The 23318-nt window shown below is 42.7% G+C and overlaps 1 protein-coding gene across 2 annotated transcripts in view; it reads left to right on the top strand.

Annotated features, from left to right (window-relative positions):
* LOC110503043 (proteasome activator complex subunit 4B) overlaps positions 1-23318 on the top strand; it is a 98472-nt gene that overhangs the window by 9192 nt on the left and 65962 nt on the right. The window contains exons 2-11 of one of the 2 annotated variants that reach the window (XM_036960896.1): positions 1552-1692; positions 4543-4659; positions 5602-5658; positions 9017-9061; positions 16589-16738; positions 17140-17203; positions 17427-17501; positions 18072-18194; positions 18494-18586; positions 22687-22952. In XM_036960896.1, coding sequence (XP_036816791.1) covers positions 1552-1692; positions 4543-4659; positions 5602-5658; positions 9017-9061; positions 16589-16738; positions 17140-17203; positions 17427-17501; positions 18072-18194; positions 18494-18586; positions 22687-22952 — 1131 coding nt within the window. The remainder of the gene's footprint in view (positions 1-1551; positions 1693-4542; positions 4660-5601; positions 5659-9016; positions 9062-16588; positions 16739-17139; positions 17204-17426; positions 17502-18071; positions 18195-18493; positions 18587-22686; positions 22953-23318) is intronic. The other variant, XM_036960897.1, reaches the window with a different exon arrangement.

Below are 23318 nucleotides of genomic sequence, written 5' to 3'. Positions count from 1 at the left end.
CTTATTTCACTGTACAGCCTTACCTATGGATTGTGGATCAATAACATGGGGTATCAGTCTACTCGGTGACACCCAGAGAACATTAGCGTCATGGCTATTATTGCGGGACTCTGAAACAACTGTGAATTGAGCCACATTTATTGTCAACCTATGTGTATTGAACACTATTCCAGAGAAAAAACAATACTGCATGGATGCTTTGGAGTCTGATAACTCTGAGGATGACATTGGGAAAAAATATGGTGTAGCTCACAGTCACGTAGCTTTCGGTTACCCTTGAGGTCCACTCCTCTGAGGTGTAGCTCACAGTCACGTAGCTTTCTGTTACCCTTGAGGTCCACTCCTCTGAGGTGTAGCTCACAGTCACGTAGCTTTCTGTTACCCTTGAGGTCCACTCCTCTGTGGTGTAGCGAACAGTCACGTAGCTTTCCGTTGCCCTGGAGGTCCACCCGTCTGTGGTGAGGGCAACAGAGGATGCCTTGGATAATTTGTTGACAATTCTGATATTTTCCTGTTCATAAAGATCTGGTAAGATCTTTATACTGAAGTGGATGCGGCAGGGGATTTCGTAGCGTGACTCAAGCACTTTCACCATATTTTGAAACCCTTTGTTTTCCACAACAGAGTATGGCCTCATGTCTACAGTGATAAACATCCCAATAGATTTGGTGATGGTTTTGGCCCGGTCTGATTCTGCAGCAAAGAGCTTAAAAGCCGCGGTGAGAAGTTGTCTCTTGGCTGAGTTGGCTCCTGTCACTGACACACCAGAGTGACAACGCTTTAAATGTGTGGCCACGCTCGATGTATTTCCATGATCATACGGCTTTCTTGTGGCACAACGCCTGCACACCGTAATGGTGTTGTCCACCACCCTTCTTCCATCATCATATTTGACAGGGAAGCCAAAATGCTCCCATACATGAGACTTAAATGAAGCGGGAGGCGTTTCCAGTTGTTCAGCCCCTCTGTTAGCCATGGCTGTCACTGCTCTTTTTTTCTTAGCTTTTTGCAACAGTTTTCAGCTGTGCTAACATAATTGCAAAAGGGTTTTCTAATGATCAATTAGCCTTTTTAAAATGATAAACTTGGATTAGCTATCACAACGTGCCATTGGAACACAGGAGTGAGGGTTGCTGATAATGGGCCTCTGTACGCCTATGTAGGTATTCCGTTAAAAGCCGTTTCCAGCTGCAATAGTCATTTACAACATTAATAATGTCTATAGTGTCACTGTAGACTGACACTGTAGACATCTGACCAATTTTATGTTATTTTAATTGACAAAAAAATTGCTTTTCTTTCAGAAACAAGGACATTTCTAAGTGACCCTGAATTTTTGAACAGTAGCATATATGGAAATGTAAAAAAATATATATATATATATTTATTTATTTATTTCCATTCGGGCAGATTAACTCTATTCTTGTGAAACTTTCTTTTTTATTTATTTTTTATTTGTCCTGGACAAGAGGACAAGCGTTAATGTCGAGGCCCGTCTGGTTTGTGTTCATGCATCTCTGTGGCTGTGCCCTAAAGTTGTTTTTGTTGTAGGTACATTCGGCTGTACGGCAGGAAGTTCAGCAAGGAGGACCATGTGCTGTTCATCAAGCTGCTGTACGAGTTGATCACCATCGACAAGCTGGAGATCAGTATGATGCAAGGCCTAGCCCGGCTACTCATCAACCTCCTCAAGTAAGACCATGGGTTACACATATGGTCCGTATGTATACACTCCCACAGTTACGCATGCAACCACACTCACATTGACAAGCTGGAGATCAGTATGAAAGCTGGCCCTTCTGCTCATCAACCTCCTAATGTAAGCAACACACACACCCCCATCAACAATCTTGAGACCAGTATGATGCAATGCTTCGTCTACCTCATCAGTCAATGGCACATAATGTCACTCTAATCAGCCTTTGATCATGTCCGGCACCTGCTCGCCTGTCCAGCATCACTACTCTGGACGGTTCTGACTTAGAATATGTGGACAACTACAAATACCTAGGTGTCTGGTTAGACTGTAAACTTTCCTTCCAGACTCACATTAAGCATCTCCAATCCCAAATTAAATCTAGAATTGGCTTCCTATATCGCAACAAAGCATCCTTCACTCATGCTGCCAAACATACCCTCGTAAAACTGACCATCCTACCGATCCTCGACTTCGGTGATGTCATCTATAAAATAGCCTCCAACACTCTACTCAACAAACTGGATGTAGTCTATCACAGTGCCATCTGTTTTGTCACCAAAGCCCCATACACTACCCACCATTGAGACCTATACGCTCTCGTTGGTTGGCCCTCGCTTCATACGCGTCGCCAAACCCACTGGCTACAGGTTATCTACAAGTCTCTGCTAGGTAAAGCCCCGCCTTATCTCAGCTCACTAGTCACCATAGCAGCACCCACTCGTAGCACACACTCCAGCAGGTACAGTGGGGCAAAAAAGTATTTAGTCAGCTACCAATTGTGCAAGTTCTCCCACTTAAAAAGATGAGAGAGGCAAAATGTTCATCATAGGTACACTTCAACTATGACAGACCAAATGAGGGAAAAAAATCCTGAAAATTATATTGTAGGATTTTTAATGAATTTATTTGCAAATTATGGTGGAAAATAAGTATTTGGTCACCTACAAACAAGCAAGATTTCTGGCTCTCACAGACCTGTAACTTCTTCTTTAAGAGGCTCCTCTGTCCTCCACTCGTTACCTGTATTAATGGCACCTGTTTGAACTTGTTATCAGTATAAAAGACACCTGTCCACAACCTCAAACAGTCACACTCCAAACTCCACTATGGCCAAGACCAAAGAGCTGTCAAAGGACACCAGAAACAAAATTGTAGACATGCACCAGGCTGGGAAGACTGAATCTGCGATAGGTAAGCAGCTTGGTTTGAAGAAATCAACTGTGGGAGCAATAATTAGGAAATGGAAGACATACAAGACCACTGATAATCTCCCTCGATCTGGGGCTCCACGCAAGATCTCACCCCGTGGGGTCAAAATGATCACAAGAACGGTGAGCAAAAATCCCAGAACCACACGGGGGGACTTAGTGAATGACCTGCAGAGAGCTGGGACCAAAGTAAAACAAAGCCTACCATCAGTAACACACTACGCCGCCAGGGACTCAAATCCTGCAGTGCCAGACTTGCCCCCCTGCTTAAGCCAGTACATGTCCAGGCCCGTCTGAAGTTTGCTAGAGAGCATTTGGATGATCCAGAAGAAGATTGGGAGAATGTCATATGGTCAGATGAAACTAAAATATAACTTTTTGGTAAAAACTCAACTCGTCGTGTTTGGAGGACAAAGAATGCTGAGTTGCATCCAAAGAACACCATACCTACTGTGAAGCATGGGGGTGGAAACATCATGCTTTGGGGCTGTTTTTCTGCAAAGGGACCAGGACGACTGAGCCGTGTAAAGGAAATAATGAATGGGGCCATGTATCGTGAGATTTTGAGTGAAAACCTTCCATCAGCAAGGGCATTGAAGATGAAATGTGGCTGGGTCTTTCAGCATGACAATGATCCCAAACACATCGCCCGGGCAACGAAGGAGTGGCTCCGTAAGAAGCAATACTTATTTTCCACCATAATTTGCAAATAAATTCATTAAAAATCCTACAATGTGATTTTCTAGATTTTTTTTCTCATTTTGTCTGTCATAGTTGAAGTGTGCCTATGATGAAAATTACAGGCCTCTTTCATCTTTTTAAGTGGGAGAACTTGCACAATTGGTGGCTAAATACTTTTTTGCCCCACTGTATATCTCACTGGTCACCCCCAAAGCCAATTCCTCCTTTGGTCGTCTTTCCTTCCAGTTCTTCGCTGCCAATGACTGGAACGAACTGCAACAATCTTTGAAGCTGGAGACTCATATCTCCCTCACTAACTTTGAGCATCAGCTGTCAGAGCAGCTCACAGATCACTGCACCTGTACATAGCCCATCTATCTATCTACCTCATCCCCATACAGTATTTATTTATTTGTCTTGCTCCTTTGCACCCCAGTATCTCTACTTGCACATTCATCTTCTGCACTTCTACCATTCCAGTGTTTAATTGGTATATTGTAATTACTTCGCCACCATGGCCTATTTATTGCCTTAACTCCCTTAACTCCCTTATCTTACCATTTGCACTCACTGTATATAGACTTTTTGTTTTCTTTTGTTTTACTGTATTATTGACCATAGCAGCACCCACTATTTATTCCATGTGTAACTCTGTGTTGTATGTCGAATTGCTATGCTTTTTCTTGGCCAGGTCGCAGATGCAAATGAGAACTTGTTCTCAACTAGCCTACCTGGTTAAATAAAGGTGAAAAAAAAATCTTCTTTCGGGTCTATTGTTTCCCTCCTAATTGTATGAGAAGCTTGAGTGTCACTCATGTTTCAGAGTTGAAATACTCTCCATAAATTGAACCCTCTGACCACAATTGCGTGAGAAGCTTTTTGAGGTAAGGGTGACATGATTTTTTCAATTAAGTCTTTAACATATTTTAACCCCACCTACTCTATTTCTAACAGAAAAACAGAGTTGCTGTCGCGTGAGGACCTGGAGTTGCCTTGGAGACCACTGTACGAGCTGCAAGACAGGATCCTCTACTCAAAGACAGAACACCTGGGCCTCAACTGGTTCCCCAAGTACGTCCCTCTTCTCTTTTACCAGAATGGTTAAAAACAAGATGTCTTTTTTTTTTTTTTTTAAAGAACTCCACATATTGAAACCAACCCATCCAATATAGGTTCTTCCCATTTTGAGCCCTCCCTCTATAAGCAGGAAGGTGGTGGGGCCCCGCTTCTACCTTTGTGTTTGTTACGGAGCTCACTTCCTAATCTCTAGTGGTGGTATAAATGAATTTATTGTGAAATGTAGCTGTCTTTGTGTCAGTTAATCCGCTGGAGGTTTGTTGGTACTGCCTACTGCCACGGTTCTGGCTAATACAGTTCAACACACCGTTCATTCAGTTTCCCTTTGCCTCCTTGATGCATCCTTTCATAAGGCTTCAGCATGCTTCAGTTTGGCTGGCTGCTAGCCGAAGCTGTCTGGGCGACCCAAACGAGTAGCTTGAAAAAACAACTTATCGAAGTCCAGAACGAACAAAAACGTCACAATGTTATGATAATATATGCACAACCTCTTCCAGACTGTTTTGGCTGGGAAGTATGCTGATGCCTTTACATGCGAAGATTGTTATCCCTGACCATTTTTTGTAGGCTAGGCTCATTTCTGAAAGTTGTCAAATCTATACCAACACACCCCCAGGTTGCATATAGCCAGGGACCTCCATCCCACCCCTTTTCTCCCAGCAAGCAGTGCGAGGTGCTCTTGTATAGTGCTATGGAAACATTGTGTTACAACAAAGCCTTGCTAGCACATAATGGGCTTTCACAAAGGGAAGCAAGTTACCCGGTTCATTGATACTATGATAATTAAAGGAGCAGTGAAAAAACAAAACAAATGAGAAAATGTGTAATGACGCTGTGGTACAAAAAAAGGTGTTAGAATTTGATATTGAAATGGATTGGCTTTTCATAGTGTGAATCTGAATGTGTTTTTATGCCTTTGTTTCCTCTCACATTCAGTTCTCTACGGCCTCGTGCTTCCTCTAAACACGTAATGATAAAATTGTTTCAGAGGTGGTAAGGACAACGCTTCTCTTTTGTGATAAAAAATAAAATGTATTTCATCCTTTTATTCAGGCACTCTTTGGTTTTTATTTGTCTATGTTGCATGTTGAAAACCAAAAAGCACACTGGACACCCCCACGCAGCTGGTTTGACATAAAATCAACTACAAATCAACCTAAAACCAAAAAGCAATGTTAACATTTCACTCATATTGGAGACTGTCGCACTGCATCTAACTGGACTCTATATCCCCCATACCCATTCTTCGTCAAGTCCCATATGATTTTGTGGTTTGACCTGCTCTGTCAGCACTAGAGTAGGCCACTTGAATTGTTTTACAAGAGCACATTCTGAATTCACCTGTTTAAAAACGTCCATGATGGACAACTTTTTCGTGATGCTAAAGAGCACAGATTTGTGCAACAACAAAGAAAATGCTTCCTTATAATGTTAGACAGCACATCGTTAGAGAAAAGTTTCAAATTTGGCATAAATCACCCTACCAGATAATACATTTTACCTTGTTTCTTTGCTCTTTTGTGCCACAACTGTTGTCCCATATTTCTGAGTGAGAGTCATGGTAAGGGTAGTTTGAAGCTCTTGTATCTTGTTCCTCCTGGTATACTGGTATAAGATGGGGGTGATTATCACATGTTTCACCCAAGTATTCTAAAGGTCATTGGGTTTGGGGTTCCCCAGGGTTGAGTGTTGGAGCTGTTGGTGTTCTGGTCATGTTACTTTGTATTTGTAATTCAGAGCATGAGTTTGGGGATTGTCAGTGTGGTCGGTCTGTGGGAAGTAGACCTATAAGAGAAGTATAGTTGGGTCCCAAAAATCTCTCCTTCCTCCTGAGGTGTGCACTCTTTCACTACTATATACAAATGTATAAACATTTGTGAACAAGTGCACATTTCTGGTGAAAAAAAGAGATTAGGCTATTGGGACCCACCCCAACTCACTCAAGCCCTGAGTTGCAAAGCCAGGAGCCCTTGGCAGAAGTCGCTCATCTGTATAGTTCCCATTAGTCTATTGAATTAAAGCAATGCAGTACGGTTAATTTGAAAGAGACTTGAATAAGTTTGAGTTTAGCGCGTGGTTGAATGGGATAGACGAGGCAGTTACAACGCATGACTGAGCTCGGTGTGTGAGTGGTGGAAAGGTAGGGTGTTTGAGCTCAGGGTGTGTGAGTGATGGCAGGAGGTTTAGGGTGTTTGAGCTCAGGTTGTGTGATTGGTGTGAAGGCGGGGGGGGGGGGGGGTTGAGGGTGTTTGAGCTCAGGGTGTGTGAGTGGTGGCAGGAGGTTTGAGGGTGTGTGAGTGACGGCAGGAGGTTTGAGGGTGTTTGAGATCAGGTTTTGTGATTGGTGTGAAGGCAGGGGGATTGAGGGTGTTTGAGCTCAGGGTGTGTAAGTGATGGCAGGAGGTTTGAGGGTGTTTGAGCTCAGGGTGTGTGAGTGATGGCAGGAGGATTAGGGTGTTTGAGCTCAGGTTGTGTGATTGGTGTGAAGGCAGGGGGGTTGAGGGTGTTTGAGCTCAGGGTGTGTGAGTGATGGCAGGAGGATTAGGGTGTTTGAGATCAGGTTTTGTGATTGGTGTGAAGGCAGGGGGATTGAGGGTGTTTGAGCTCAGGGTGTGTGAGTGGCGGGGTGATTGAGGGTGTTTGAGCTCAGGGTGTGTGAGTGATGGCAGGAGGTTTGAGGGTGTTTGAGATCAGGTTTTGTGATTGGTGTGAAGGCAGGGGGATTGAGGGTGTTTGAGCTCAGGGTGTGTGAGTGGCGGGGTGATTGAGGGTGTTTGAGCTCAACAGCTGCGGTTATATTGGTCTCAGATAAATCTTTTGACACCGAGTTGAGTGACCAACCTTTTCAAGCTGTTCATAATGATGGTAACATTCAGAAATAGGCCCAACCGTTACCAAACCGAAGCCTGTAACAGCAGTCAGCAATACTACAGTGTAGCCTGGTGTTGGTTGTATTATTTAGGCAGCAAACGGAAGAAAATGGACTGAATGGGAGAGACTACTCAAACACTCATATGGGAGGGACTACTTGAAGTTGTCCATTAAAAACACTCATATGGGAGGGACTACTTGAAGTTGTCCATTAAGAAACACTCATATGGGAGGGACTACTTGAAGTTGTCCATTAAGAAACACTCATATGGGAGGGACTACTTGAAGTTGTCCATTTAAGAAACACTCATATGGGAGGGACTACTTGAAGTTGTCCAATAAGAAACATTAATTTCTGTTTTTTTCTTTGCATGCCCTGAGTACAGCCCAGATATGTTTACTGTTTAGTCAGGCTAGGTGATTTAAAAAGCCTAAAACAATAGGCACCCTCCATTTAACACCCTCAAGATCAGCGTTCATTACAAGTATTAACGGCTAGACCTACTATTTACATAAAGCCTCAGTCCCAGTCATTTTCTCTCCAAGACAATACCCTAAGCCCAATAAAAAGCCCCATTCTGATGATTGTGAATGAACAGAGTACATCTGTTAAATGATTTACCATTCATGTTCTGCAGTTACACTGCTAGCCCAGGGCCACCCAGGACAAAAGTAGAACGGCCCTGGAATAGTCCCATTGTTGTAGTCATTGACTTGAGTTCTGTTTATGTTTCTATAGTGCTTTTGTCACGCTATTCCAGTTTGTATGTCCCTAATTTCCTTGCTGTTTCTATGTACACACATGGTCCTCACATCCTTTACTTTTGATCAGTGCTTGAGTTGAGCCAGTCCAGACACTTGTCTCTCTACTGCTTGATTACAGACCACTCTTTCAGAGTACTCACTCTAAAATATGAACACTGCTGTATCTTAAAATGAGCTCCACAGCTCAATTGAGTACCCAAGCCAGCACCTTTCTCATTACATTTCAGGCACTGCTTTTGATGAGCATGTACTAAATGTGGAATTTCAATGTGAGTGATTTGGCTGTACCTGCATGCAGTCAGTCAACCTCATCACATTGGTGTGTTCAGTGTGCTCGTTGTTTCATCAACAGCCTACTCTGTCTGTTCTGATGTCTCAACACCTCTCTCTCTCTCTCTCTCTCTCTCTCTCTCTCTCTCTCTCTCTCTCTCTCTCTCTCTCTCTCTCTCTCTCTCTCTCTCTCTCTCTCTCTCTCTCTCTCTCTCTCTCTCTCTCTCTCTCTCTCTCTCTCTCTCTCTCTCTCTCTCTCTCTCTCTCTCTCTCTCTCTCTCTCTCTCTCTCTCTCTCTCTCTCTCTCTCTCTCTCTCTCTCTCTCTCTCTCTCTCTCTCTCTCTCTCTCTCTCTCTCTCTCTCTCTCTCTCGTTCCTCTTCTCTCTTGTTCCTCTTCTCTCTCTCTTGTTCCTCTTCTCTCTTGTCTTTTCTCTTTCTCCCCCAGCTCGGTGGAAAATGTTCTGAAAACACTTGTGAAAAGCTGCAGACCGTAAGTATATATTTTTAAACCCCTATATGAAATATACTGTATGTCTTTTTAAAGAATTCAGTTGCTGAGCTCATTGTTGCATTTACTCTTGGGACACTTTTGGTGAACACTGGTGTATCATCTGAAGAGTTATTGTATCATTACAACATGGCCTGTTATCCATCTGTTCTTACTTCAGAACTCCTGCCATTGAATGATAGCCCTGGAGTAGAGATGCACACCAAGCCAAGGGTCAACTCTGAATTAAATAAGAGACATTCTGTGAAACTGAACTGTCAGTAAGAAACCTCCTTTTGGGACTTAGCCTAGGTCTGCTGACTGACAATTTGTCAAGGTCATGCTAGCTAGAACTCCCATGTGGTCTAAGACATTGTATCGCAGTGCTACCGGTGCCACTAGAGACTCTGGGTTCGAGTCTAGGCTCTGTCGCAGCCGGCCGCGACCGGGAGACCCATTGGGCTGCGCACAATTGGCCCAGCGTCGTCCAGATTAGTGGAGGGTTTGGCCGGCAGGGATGTCCTTGTCCCATCGCACACTAGTGACAACTGTGACGGTCCAGGCGCAGTGCACACTGACACGGTCGCCAAGTGTACAGCGTTTCCTCCGACACATTGGTGCGGCTGGCTTCCGGGTTAAGTGGGCATTGTGTCAAGAAGCAGCGTGATTGTGTTTCGGAGGACACATGTCTCTCGACCTTCGCCTCTCCCGGGTTCACACAGGAGTTGCAGCGATGAGATAAGACAGTAACTACCAATTGGATTCCACAAAATTTTGGAGGGAAAAGGGGTGCTAGCTAGTTCCATCCCTGGATGCCAGGCAAGGATATATTTTATGTTTATGACTGAAATGCATACTTACAAGCCCTTAACCAACAATGCAGTTCAAGAAAAAGTTATGAAAATATTTACCAAATAAACAAAAGTATAAAAAATAATATAAATTAACACAATAAAATAACAATAACGAGGCTATATACCGGGGGTACCGGTACTGAGTCAGTGTGTGGAGGTACAGGTTAGTTGAGGTAATTTGTACATGTAGGTGGGGGTGAAGTGACTATGCATAGATAATAAACAGCAAGTAGCAGGAGTGTAAAAACAAAGGGGGTGGGGGGTGTCGTCAATGCAAATAGTTTGGTGGCCATTTTATTAATTGTTCAGCGGTCTTATGGCTTGGGGGTTGAAGCTATTAAGGAGCCTTTTGGTCCTAGACTTGGTGCTCCGGTACTGCTTGCTGTGCGGTAGCAGAGAGAACAGTCTATGACTTGGGTGACTGGAATTTTTGACAATTTTTGGGGGGGCTTTCCTCTGACACCGCCTAGTATATAGGTCCTGGATGGCAGGAAGCTTGGCCCCAGTGATTTACTGAGCCGTACACATTACTTTCTAGCTCCTTTTGGTTGGATGCTAGCAGTTGCCTTACCTGGTGGTGATGCAACCGGTCAGGATGCTCTCGATAGTGGAGCTGTTGAACGTTTTGAGGATCTGGGGACCCATGCCAAATCTTTTCGGTCTCCTGGGGGGGAGAAGGTGTTGTTGTGCCCTCTTCACAACTGTCTTGGTGGGTTTGGACCATGGTAGTTCGTTGGTGATGTGGACACCAAGGAACTTAAAGCTCTCTACCCACTCCACTACAGCCCCGTCGATGTTAATGGGGGCCTGTTAGGCCTGCCTTTTCCTTTAGTCCACAATCAGCTTTTTTGTCTTGGTCACATTGAGGCAGAGGTTGTTGTCCTGGCACCACACTGCCAGGTCTCTGACCTCCTCCCTATAGGCTGTCTCATCATTGTTGGTGATCAGACACACCACTGTTGTGTCGTCAGCAAACTTAATGATGGTGTTGGAGTCGCAGTCGTGGGAAACAGGGAGTACAGGACGGGACTAAGCACGCACCCCTGAGGGGCACCAGTGTTGAGGATCAGCATGGCAGACGTGCTGTTGCCTACCCTTACCACCTGGGGGTGGCCCATCAGGAAGTCCAGGATCCAGTTGCGGAGGGAGGTGTTTAGTCCCAGAGTCCTTAGCTTAGTGATGAGCTTTGTAGACACTATGGTGTTGAACGCTGAGCTGTAGTCGATGAACAGCATTCTCACATAGGTGTTCCTTTTGTCCAGGTGGGAAAGGGCAGTGTGGAGTGCAATTGAGACTGCGTCATCTGTGGATCTGTTGGGGCGGTATGCAATTTGGAGTGGGTCTAGGGTATCTGGGATGATGCTGTTGATGTGAGCCATGACCAGCCTTATAAAACACTTCATGGCTACAAATGTGAGTGCTACCGGGCGTTAGTCATTTAGGCAGGTAACCCTCGCTTCCCTGTGCACAGGGACTATTGTAACCACTCACAGGCAGGGTGGCAGAGATTTGTGTGTGTGCGCGCGTGCAAGTGTCAAGAAGCTTAGTCACTCAGTTGAGTCCCTGAGTTACTTGCTTCTGTAGTGACTGAGACTTAATCCTATTATCCAATCTAATTTTGGCCTGGTAGAGTTTCCTGTTACTGTGAGCAGAGAAGTAGGGATTGAGAGAGGGGTGGAGGAGAGAGAGAGCCCATTGGGGCTAGTTGTACTCAGCAGCAGTGAAGTAGGGACCGAGAGAGAGGTAGAGGAGAGAGAGAGATAAAGCCCTTTGGGCCAGGAGCACTCAGCAGCAGTGAAGTAGGGACCGAGAGAGAGAGCCCTTTTGGGGCCAGGAGCACTCAGCAGCAGAGTGGCCTAATGCAAGGCCTGTTAAGGAGTTTAATGAAGATCAATTGCAACTGCAAAGCGATGGGAAGGACATGAGAAGGGAATTGGATAATCGTACATATTGTTATTTGGGGTTTTCTGGCCATTCAATTGAATTGGAATGTTTAGGTAGAAAGAACTGCAGTTGTTGTCCTATAGCTCCGTTTAAGCCATGCAAAACTGCTCTTCTGCGGTCCAAGTGCTGATGCTGTTGTGTTCACACAAACCTGCTCACGATCTGATTACATTAGCTATACTGATGCTTTTTTATATCAGCAAACGTCAGCTTAACTGCCATTGTTTCATATACACATTTTATTTGATTCCATTGCCATAGCTGCGAAACTAGAAATTATAATATAATTAATCTATTTCTGTCTGCCAACCAATGGTTTGTGGCCAAGGTCAAGGCCTACGTGCAGCATTGCTCTTTGCATGTCTAGGAGTAGGATGCTTTGTCGTTAATTATTTATAAAATAGTACATAAATGATTTATATGATGAATGCCATATGCACATCACACATTGTTTGTCCTTGGCGAGGGGTTAAACAACTTTATTATGCTCATTTTAGATGCTTGTAGTATTATGGCTGATATACACCACACCAAACTACAGGCCTTTATGATGGCACTATAAATACAGGCCTTTATGATGGCACTATAAATACAGGCCTTTATGATGGCACTATAAATACAGGCCTTTATGATGGCACTATAAATACAGGCCTTTATGATGGCACTATAAATACAGGACTTAATGATGGCACTATAAATACAGGCCTTTATGATGGCACTATAAATACAGGCCTTTATGATGGCACTATAAATACAGGCCTTAATGATGGCACTATAAATACAGGCCTTTATGATGGCACTATAAATACAGGCCTTTATGATGGCACTATAAATACAGGCCTTTATGATGGCACTATAAATACAGGCCTTAATGATGGCACTATAAATACAGGCCTTTATGATGGCACTATAAATACAGGCCTTTATGATGGCACTATAAATACAGGCCTTTATGATGGCACTATAAATACAGGCCTTAATGATGGCACTATAAATACAGGCCTTAATGATGGCACTATAAATACAGGCCTTTATGATGGCACTATAAATACAGGCCTTTATGATGGCACTATAAATACAGGCCTTTATGATGGCACTATAAATACAGGCCTTTATGATGGCACTATAAATACAGGCCTTTATGATGGCACTATAAATACAGGCCTTTATGATGGCACTATAAATACAGGCCTTAATGATGGCACTATAAATACAGGCCTTTATGATGGCACTATAAATACAGGCCTTTATGATGGCACTATAAATACAGGCCTTTATGATGGCACTATAAATACAGGCCTTAATGATGGCACTATAAATACAGGCCTTTATGATGGCACTATAAATACAGGCCTTTATGATGGCACTATAAATACAGGCCTTTATGATGGCACTATAAATACAGGCCTTAATGACGGCACTATAAATACAGGCCTTAATGATGGCACTATAAATACAGGCCTTTATGATGGCACTATAAATACAGGCCTTTATGATGGCACTATAAATACAGGCCTTTATGATGGCACTATAAATACAGGCCTTTATGATGGCACTATAAATACAGGCCTTAATGATGGCACTATAAATACAGGCCTTTATGATGGCACTATAAATACAGGCCTTAATGATGGCACTATAAATACAGGCCTTAATGATGGCACTATAAATACAGGCCTTTATGATGGCACTATAAATACAGGCCTTTATGATGGCACTATAAATACAGGCCTTTATGATGGCACTATAAATACAGGCCTTTATGATGGCACTATAAATACAGGCCTTTATGATGGCACTATAAATACAGGCCTTTATGATGGCACTATAAATACAGGCCTTATGATGGCACTATAAATACAGGCCTTTATGATGGCACTATAAATACAGGCCTTTATGATGGCACTATAAATACAGGCCTTTATGATGGCACTATAAATACAGGCCTTTATGATGGCACTATAAATACAGGCCTTTATGATGGCACTATAAATACAGGCCTTTATGATGGCACTATAAATACAGGCCTTATGATGGCACTATAAATACAGGCCTTTATGATGGCACTATAAATACAGGCCTTTATGATGGCACTATAAATACAGGCCTTAATGATGGCACTATAAATACAGGCCTTTATGATGGCACTATAAATACAGGCCTTTATGATGGCACTATAAATACAGGCCTTTATGATGGCACTATAAATACAGGCCTTTATGATGGCACTATAAATACAGGCCTTTATGATGGCACTATAAATACAGGCCTTTATGATGGCACTATAAATACAGGCCTTTATGATGGCACTATAAATACAGGCCTTTATGATGGCACTATAAATACAGGCCTTAATGATGGCACTATAAATACAGGCCTTAATGATGGCACTATAAATACAGGCCTTTATGATGGCACTATAAATACAGGCCTTTATGATGGCACTATAAATACAGGCCTTTATGATGGCACTATAAATACAGGCCTTTATGATGGCACTATAAATACAGGCCTTAATGATGGCACTATAAATACAGGCCTTTATGATGGCACTATAAATACAGGCCTTAATGATGGCACTATAAATACAGGCCTTTATGATGGCACTATAAATACAGGCCTTTATGATGGCACTATAAATACAGGCCTTTATGATGGCACTATAAATACAGGCCTTTATGATGGCACTATAAATACAGGCCTTTATGATGGCACTATAAATACAGGCCTTAATGTTGGCACTATAAATACAGGCCTTTATGATGGCACTATAAATACAGGCCTTTATGATGGCACTATAAATACAGGCCTTAATGATGGCACTATAAATACAGGCCTTAATGATGGCACTATAAATACAGGCCTTTATGATGGCACTATAAATACAGGCCTTTATGATGGCACTATAAATACAGGCCTTTATGATGGCACTATAAATACAGGCCTTAATGATGGCACTATAAATACAGGCCTTTATGATGGCACTATAAATACAGGCCTTTATGATGGCACTATAAATACAGGCCTTTATGATGGCACTATAAATACTGGCCTTAATGATGGCACTATAAATACAGGCCTTTATGATGGCACTATAAATACAGGCCTTTATGATGGCACTATAAATACAGGCCTTTATGATGGCACTATAAATACAGGCCTTAATGATGGCACTATAAATACAGGCCTTAATGATGGCACTATAAATACAGGCCTTTATGATGGCACTATAAATACAGGCCTTTATGATGGCACTATAAATACAGGCCTTTATGATGGCACTATAAATACAGGCCTTTATGATGGCACTATAAATACAGGCCTTAATGATGGCACTATAAATACAGGCCTTAATGATGGCACTATAAATACAGGCCTTTATGATGGCACTATAAATACAGGCCTTTATGATGGCACTATAAATACAGGCCTTTATGATGGCACTATAAATACAGGCCTTTATGATGGCACTATAAATACAGGCCTTTATGATGGCACTATAAATACAGGCCTTTATGATGGCACTATAAATACAGGCCTTAATGATGGCACTATAAATACAGGCCTTTATGATGGCACTATAAATACAGGCCTTTATGATGGCACTATAAATACAGGCCTTTATGATGGCACTATAAATACAGGCCTTTATGATGGCACTATAAATACAGGCCTTAATGTTGGCACTATAAATACAGGCCTTTATGATGGCACTATAAATACAGGCCTTTATGATGGCACTATAAATACAGGCCTTAATGATGGCACTATAAATACAGGCCTTTATGATGGCACTATAAATACAGGCCTTTATGATGGCACTATAAATACAGGCCTTTATGATGGCACTATAAATACAGGCCTTTATGATGGCACTATAAATACAGGCCTTAATGATGGCACTATAAATACAGGCCTTAATGATGGCACTATAAATACAGGCCTTTATGATGGCACTATAAATACAGGCCTTTATGATGGCACTATAAATACAGGCCTTTATGATGGCACTATGAATACAGGCCTTAATGATGGCACTATAAATACAGGCCTTTATGATGGCACTATAAATACAGGCCTTAATGATGGCACTATAAATACAGGCCTTTATGATGGCACTATAAATACAGGCCTTTATGATGGCACTATAAATACAGGCCTTTATGATGGCACTATAAATACAGGCCTTAATGATGGCACTATAAATACAGGCCTTTATGATGGCACTATAAATACAGGCCTTAATGATGGCACTATAAATACAGGCCTTTATGATGGCACTATAAATACAGGCCTTTATGATGGCACTATAAATACAGGCCTTTATGATGGCACTATAAATACAGGCCTTTATGATGGCACTATAAATACAGGCCTTTATGATGGCACTATAAATACAGGCCTTTATGATGGCACTATAAATACAGGCCTTAATGATGGCACTATAAATACAGGCCTTTATGATGGCACTATAAATACAGGCCTTAATGATGGCACTATAAATACAGGCCTTTATGATGGCACTATAAATACAGGCCTTTATGATGGCACTATAAATACAGGCCTTTATGATGGCACTATAAATACAGGCCTTTATGATGGCACTATAAATACAGGCCTTTATGATGGCACTATAAATACAGGCCTTTATGATGGCACTATAAATACAGGCCTTAATGATGGCACTATAAATACAGGCCTTAATGATATTTTATTTGATTTTATTCTTCAGGTATTTTCCGGAGTCAGCCACCCAGGAGATGTTGGAGGAGTGGCGTCCACTGCTCTGTCCATTTGACGTGACCATGCAGAGAGCAATAGGATACTTAGAGCTCTTCCTCCCCACCACCCTACCCCCAGAGCTGCACCACAAGGGCTTCACGTGAGAACACACACCTCTGCCACCTCCCCATAGGGTTGCATAATTACAGAAACTCCCAAAGTGCACAGGTTTTTCAGAAATCCCAGTTGAGGAATTCCCTTCTAGCTTTTTCCCTTCTGATTACAGGAACATTTCTGGAATATTTCAACCTTACGACATCCCAAAACTTGGATTTAAATCACCATTTCAATTTTATTCTCTTAAAAAAAAAGATATATATATAAACACTGTGTAAATGCCACAGTTGAGATGTGTTGTGTGTGCAGTATGCTTCAGCTATGAGATGTGTTGTGTGTGCAGTATGCTTCAGTTATGAGGTGTGTGTGTGCAGTATGCTTCAGCTATGAGATGTGTGTGCAGTATGCTTCAGTATGTATGAGAGTTTGTTTTCTGATCACCAGGTTGTGGTTTGATGAGCTCATCAGCTTGTGGGTGGCAGTACAGAACCTTCCAGGTTGGGAGGTGGTAAGTTGGACAACATTCACTTGATTGACATACCGGTGTGTGGTAGTATTAGCCGAATGCCAGATCTGTTTGTGCTGTTTTGACAAGTTGGCACAAACAGATCTGGAACCAGGCTATTGTAGTACAGTTTCCAACATTCTTTTTGATAGACAGAAACTTTAACTATTCGCTAGATATTCCTAATTTAAAGTTTTCCTTATTCATTTTTTTTTTTCCCCCACAGCATCTTGTCAACCTGTTTGCCCGCTTGGCCAATGACAACATTGGCTACATTGACTGGGACCCATATATACCCAAGGTATGGACACTCCTCCATCAATAACATTTGTCTCGCTGTGCCTATAGAAACTACCCCATTACTCGACCCCAATGGTCTCTTCTAGCAGGTCCCAATTCACTCCCTGCCCCTATTCCCTTGGTTTTAACACTTTGATGTTTACTGATCTATAAGGTGTAAGCAATACAGATATGCATAACGTTGAAGGGTTTGGGCCAAGTGAGCCATTTGGGAGTGTCAAGTGTTTTTGCAACATGCTGAAATCTTACCCTCTGCATTTGACCTGTGACCTTAGTTGTGGTGTGCATGTCATAGCAGACCAGACAGTCACTGAAAGTGCTGCCTGTTAGTGACTCTAACTACTGTAACACAGTTCCCTGTTGGTCTTCCTGGCGTGTAGCATGTCTTTCACCATGTTTTATATGTTATTACCCAACATGCCCTGATCTCAAATGTCATGTAATGAAATGGATGAAAATTATTTAAAAAATCCCACAAAAATATGAAATCCTGTGATCAGAAAAAGTAATTGGATGACTGGACAATAAAGTATTCATCATCTTCACATGGATTGCTCCTTTTTGATGCCAGATCTTCACCAGAGTGCTGCGTAGTCTGAACCTCCCGGTGGGGACCAGTCAGATGCTGGTTCCCAGATACCTGACAAACGCCTACGATGTCGTACACGTGGTCCTCTGGGTCTCCGCTTTACTGGTCAGTCACTCTTCACAATCAGTGTTGCTCAATCAATGCTTTTTTTTTATAGCTCTTCAAGTTTATTTCAATGTTTTCACAGTAATCAGTAATCATACAATACAATGCCAGATCACAACACAATAATACTCTGGAATAAGTGTAGTGCTGTTCTGTTGGATACTGCTGTTTCCGGTAGACCTCCAGTCATTGGGCTAACGCTAGTTAGCATTGGCTCACGATGGAATGATAGTTGTGTTAATGGAATAATCTGTTTTGTTTTTCATCTTGTTAAGCATCTGTTGTTTGTGTGATGGCAGGGAGGCCCCAGTAATCAAGCCCAGGCACAGCTCCGTGGCCTTTTCAACAGCATCACGTCTTTCTTCCACCCATCCAACCATGGACGCTGGCTGGTGAGTCACTGCCACGCTCACTTCTTCAATGTTTACCCAGACGGGCATCTCATTCTCCTAACAAACCTTTCGTTGCACTGGCATACCTGCACACTCAAATCACAGTCTTAGTGACTAGCTCTTTGAATGTGCCCCACATTCCCCTTCTCCTTGCTCCAGAAGCTTCCCTAGGCCTCCTGGCAGTTCCCTCTCCAACCCTCCAAGCCCAGGGGTTTGTGTACATACCGTTCGTTCAGAATGAATGCCCTGATGACACATAAGAGAGCGGCAGCTGCCAGCAGTGCTATAAAAGGTCAGCCAGATATCCGGGGCTCATGCCATTCTTTTCTAGAAACATCCAACCTCCGTCATCATACCAGAGCCTCAGGCTGCAAGCTGTGTCTTCACAGTCATACACAATCCTTTATTTATGGCAGAGGGACTCAGACCTTGGTTCAATTACCATTACTAATACTTAACCTGGGATTCATTGAGCTTGCTTGACGCAATGGAATAGAATGGTCACAAAAATGCACACCCTGCTCATCCTGCACTCCAGGCAGACTAAAGCAAACGCTAAAAGTTTTTGAACCCAGGTCTGGAGGTAGAGTTGTGACCCTGTTATGTTTCTGGTAAACCCCATCAACTTGTGAGATGTTCTCCTGGTTTGTTTTCAGTGTAGGGGAATATAAACAGACAATCCCACGCTCTTGTGATCTGTGTCCAATATAAAAGTACCATGCATCCTGAGTTGGCTAAAGTAAGATGGTAATGTAGTCCTCATCGCTATAGTGACAGTAATGTACCTGTAATGTAGTGACAGTAATGTACCTGTAATGTAGTCCTCATCGCTATAGTGACTGTAATTCAGTCCTCGTCGCTATAGGGACAGCAATGTACCTGTAATGTAGTCCTCGTCGCTATAGTGACTGTAATTCAGTCCTCGTCGCTATAGTGACAGTAATGTACCTGTAATGTAGTCCTCGTCGCTATAGTGACTGTAATTCAGTCCTCGTCGCTATAGTGACAGTAATGTACCTGTAATGTAGTCCTCATCGCTATAGTGACAGTAATGTGGTCCTCGTCGCTATAGTGACAGTAATGTACCTGTAATGTAGCCCTCATCGCTATAGTGACAGTAATGTACCTGTAATGTAGTCCTCGTCACTATAGTGACAGTAATGTACCTGTAATGTAGTCCTCGTCACTATAGTGACAGTAATGTACCTGTAATGTAGTCCTCGTCGCTATAGTGACTGTAATTCAGTCCTCGTCGCTATAGTGACTAATGTAGTCCTCGTCGCTATAGTGACAGTAATGTACCTGTAATGTAGTCCTCGTCACTATAGTGACAGTAATGTACCTGTAATGTAGTCCTCGTCGCTATAGTGACAGTAATGTACCTGTAATGTAGTCCTCGTCTCTATAGTGACAGTAATGTAGTCCTCGTCGCTATAGTGACAGTAATGTAGTCCTCTTCGCTATAGTGACAGTAATGTACCTGTAATGTAGTCCCCGTCGCTATAGTGACAGTAATGTAGTCCTCGTCGCTATAGTGACAGTAATGTAGTCCTTGTCGCTATAGTGACAGTAATGTAGTCCTCTTCGCTATAGTGACAGTAATGTACCTGTAATGTAGTCCTCGTCGCTATAGTGACAGTAATGTAGTCCTCGTCGCTATAGTGACAGTAATGTAGTCCTTGTCGCTATAGTGACAGCAATGTAGTCCTCGTCGCTATAGTGACAGTAATGTAGTCCTCGTCGCTATAGTGACAGTAATGTAGTCCTCGTTGCTATAGTGACAGTAATGTAGTCCTCTTCGCTATAGTGACAGTAATGTACCTGTAATGTAGTCCTCATCGCTATAGTGACAGTAATGTACCTGTAATGTAGTCCTCGTCGCTATAGTGACAGTAATGTACCTGTAATGTGGTCCTCGTCGCTATAGTGACAGTAATGTACCTGTAATGTGGTCCTCGTCGCTATAGTGACAGTAATGTACCTGTAATGTGGTCATCGTCGCTATAGTGACAGTAATGTACCTGTAATGTGGTCCTCGTCGCTATAGTGACAGTAATGTACCTGTAATGTAGTCCTCGTCGCTATAGTGACAGTAATGTACCTGTAATGTGGTCCTCGTCGCTATAGTGACAGTAATGTACCTGTAATGTGGTCCTCGTCGCTATAGTGACAGTAATGTACCTGTAATGTGGTCCTCGTCTCTATAGTGACAGTAATGTACCTGTAATGTAGTCCTCGTCGCTATAGTGACAGTAATGTACCTTTAATGTGGTCCTCGTCGCTATAGTGACAGTAATGTACCTGTAATGTGGTCCTCGTCGCTATAGTGACAGTAATGTACCTTTTAATGTAGTCCTCGTCGCTATAGTGACAGTAATATACCTGTAAAGTAGTCATCATCGATTTAGTGACATAGAAAGACACATATATTTTTTTGAATTCATCAAATGCCTTTGGCCAGCCCCTGACATTCCCAAGATATGTCATTCTGTCACCCAATAAGGGAACTGAATCTGGGACGGAGATATTTAAGTCTTTATTGAGAATGTGTGGGTTCAACTCACCTGAGATAAACCTGTGCAAAATCAATAATTGACCTGAATCTATACTTAGGAAAGTTTCTGTGCAAGTCAGTCTCTCCATGCCCCTTAGTAGCTGTTGGTTTAGTGGCGTGGGGAGACGGACACAACCTGCTGTTCTAAAAGGGTATTGGTTCTAAAGCCATGCTGTCATGATTGGTTATTGGTTCTAAAGCCATGCACTCCTGACAGGGTATTGGTTCTAAAGCCATGCACTCCTGACAGGGTATTGGTTCTAATGCCATGCTGTCCTGACAGGGTATTGGTTCTAAAGCCATGCTGTGCTCAATTTCAGTGTACTTACTGAGATGAAATGTAATTTTCCTCAACCCTGGAAGGCACGCTATCACCACACTGTCTGACACCCCTGTGTAACGTACCGGTCTGTCTTTGTCCTCATATCTGCCTCCCGTCCAGCTTCTCTCTAACCCTGTATCTGTCCCTCACACCTGTCTCTCTGTCCCTCACACCTGTCTCTCTGTCCCTCACACCTGTCTCTCTGTCCCTCACACCTGTCTCTCTGTCCCTCACACCTGTCTCTCTGTCCCTCACACCTGTCTCTCTGTCCCTCATGAGCTTACATGGTTCTCGAATGAATCAGGTCTCTGCATATAAATACTTAGGGATATGGTTGGATGATAAACTGCCTTTTAAAATGCATGTTGACGAACTTTGTTAACGGCAAAAAATCAAGCTAGGCTTCCTCTATAGAAACAGGACATGTTTGTCCTCTACAAATAGAAGACAAATTGTGCAAAGCTACTTTTATGTCTGTTGTAGATTATGGGGATATTATTTACATGCATGCTACGGCATCAACACTTAAATCGCTGGATGCTACTTATCATTGTTCACTTAGGTTTATTACGGGTGTTAGCTACAGAACTCACCATTGAGTTTTATATCAAAATGTGGGTTGGACTTCGCTGTCCGTGAGACGAGAACAACATGCTCTCGTGTTTGTCCATAAAGCACTTCTGAATAAACTACCTTCTTATTTAACATCACTCATCAATATTAGAATTAGAATTCCTAAAACCAGGTCTCAAGCATGGATTACACTTGAGGCCCATGCGGTTTCCACAGAGTTGGGTATGGCTGCCTTTTCCTGTTACGCTCCTTGCCTATGGAATAGCCTGCAGACTAAACTTAAACTTGGGACTCTTGTCGCCCATTTTAAACATTTATTGGAGGATTTTATTCTTGTATTGCTTGTAACTGTTTTGGGTAATGCAAGTTCTTGTGCTGTTAGGGGAATAACTTGTAGTAGAATAACCTGTTAGTAGAATAACCTGTGTGTAAATGTAATCTGTTGTTGTATTTTTGTGTGTTATCTGTGATGGTTTTGTTTGTCTGGTGTAGTTTCTTAATCATTGTACCTAACCTGTATGTGTAAACATGTATACGCAGGGCCCAGCTGTAAAAGAGACCTTGGTCTCAGTCTGTGTTCCTTGTTGAAATAAGGTAAAATAATGTCATCACACTGATCTCTCTAGTCCTCACACCTATCTCTGTCCCCAGATGAAGTTGATGAAGCTGCTGCAGCGCCTCCCGGCCAGCGTGGTAAGACGGCTCCACCGGGAGCGCTACCGGAAGCCCACGTGGCTCACTCCGGTACCGGACAGCCACAAGTTGACGGAGGCGGACATCACGGCGTTCGTGGAGAGTATGATGCAGCCGGTGCTGCTGGCCATGTTCAGTAAGACAGGCAGTCTGGATGCTGCTCAGGCCCTGCAGAACCTGGCCCTCATGAGACCTGAACTTGTCATACCACCAGTGCTGGAGAAGTGAGTGAAATCAAGCAGTCAGTCAGAAGTGAATGGGCAGTGTTTCCTCTGTCGTTGTTTAAGTGGGGCGATTCCCAGTGGATCTGTTGTCTTAGGGTTGGGCGATGTAGCCAAAATATATCACAATATTTTTTTGACAGTATGGTGGTATTTTACATTGGTGTAAAGTACTTAAGTAAAAATAATTTGAAGTACTACTCAAGTCATTTTTTGGGGTATCTGTACTTTACTATTTATATTTTTGACAACTTTTACTTTTACTTCACTACATGATGTACTTTTTACTCCCAAAATGTTCCCTGGCAACCAAAAGTACTTGTTACATTTTGAATGGTAAGCAGTACAGGGAAATGATCCAATTCACAC

Source organism: Oncorhynchus mykiss, chromosome 23 (assembly GCF_013265735.2).
Source record: "Oncorhynchus mykiss isolate Arlee chromosome 23, USDA_OmykA_1.1, whole genome shotgun sequence".
Classification (NCBI taxonomy): domain Eukaryota; kingdom Metazoa; phylum Chordata; class Actinopteri; order Salmoniformes; family Salmonidae; genus Oncorhynchus; species Oncorhynchus mykiss.
This window is presented reverse-complemented; position numbering and strand designations above follow the sequence as displayed.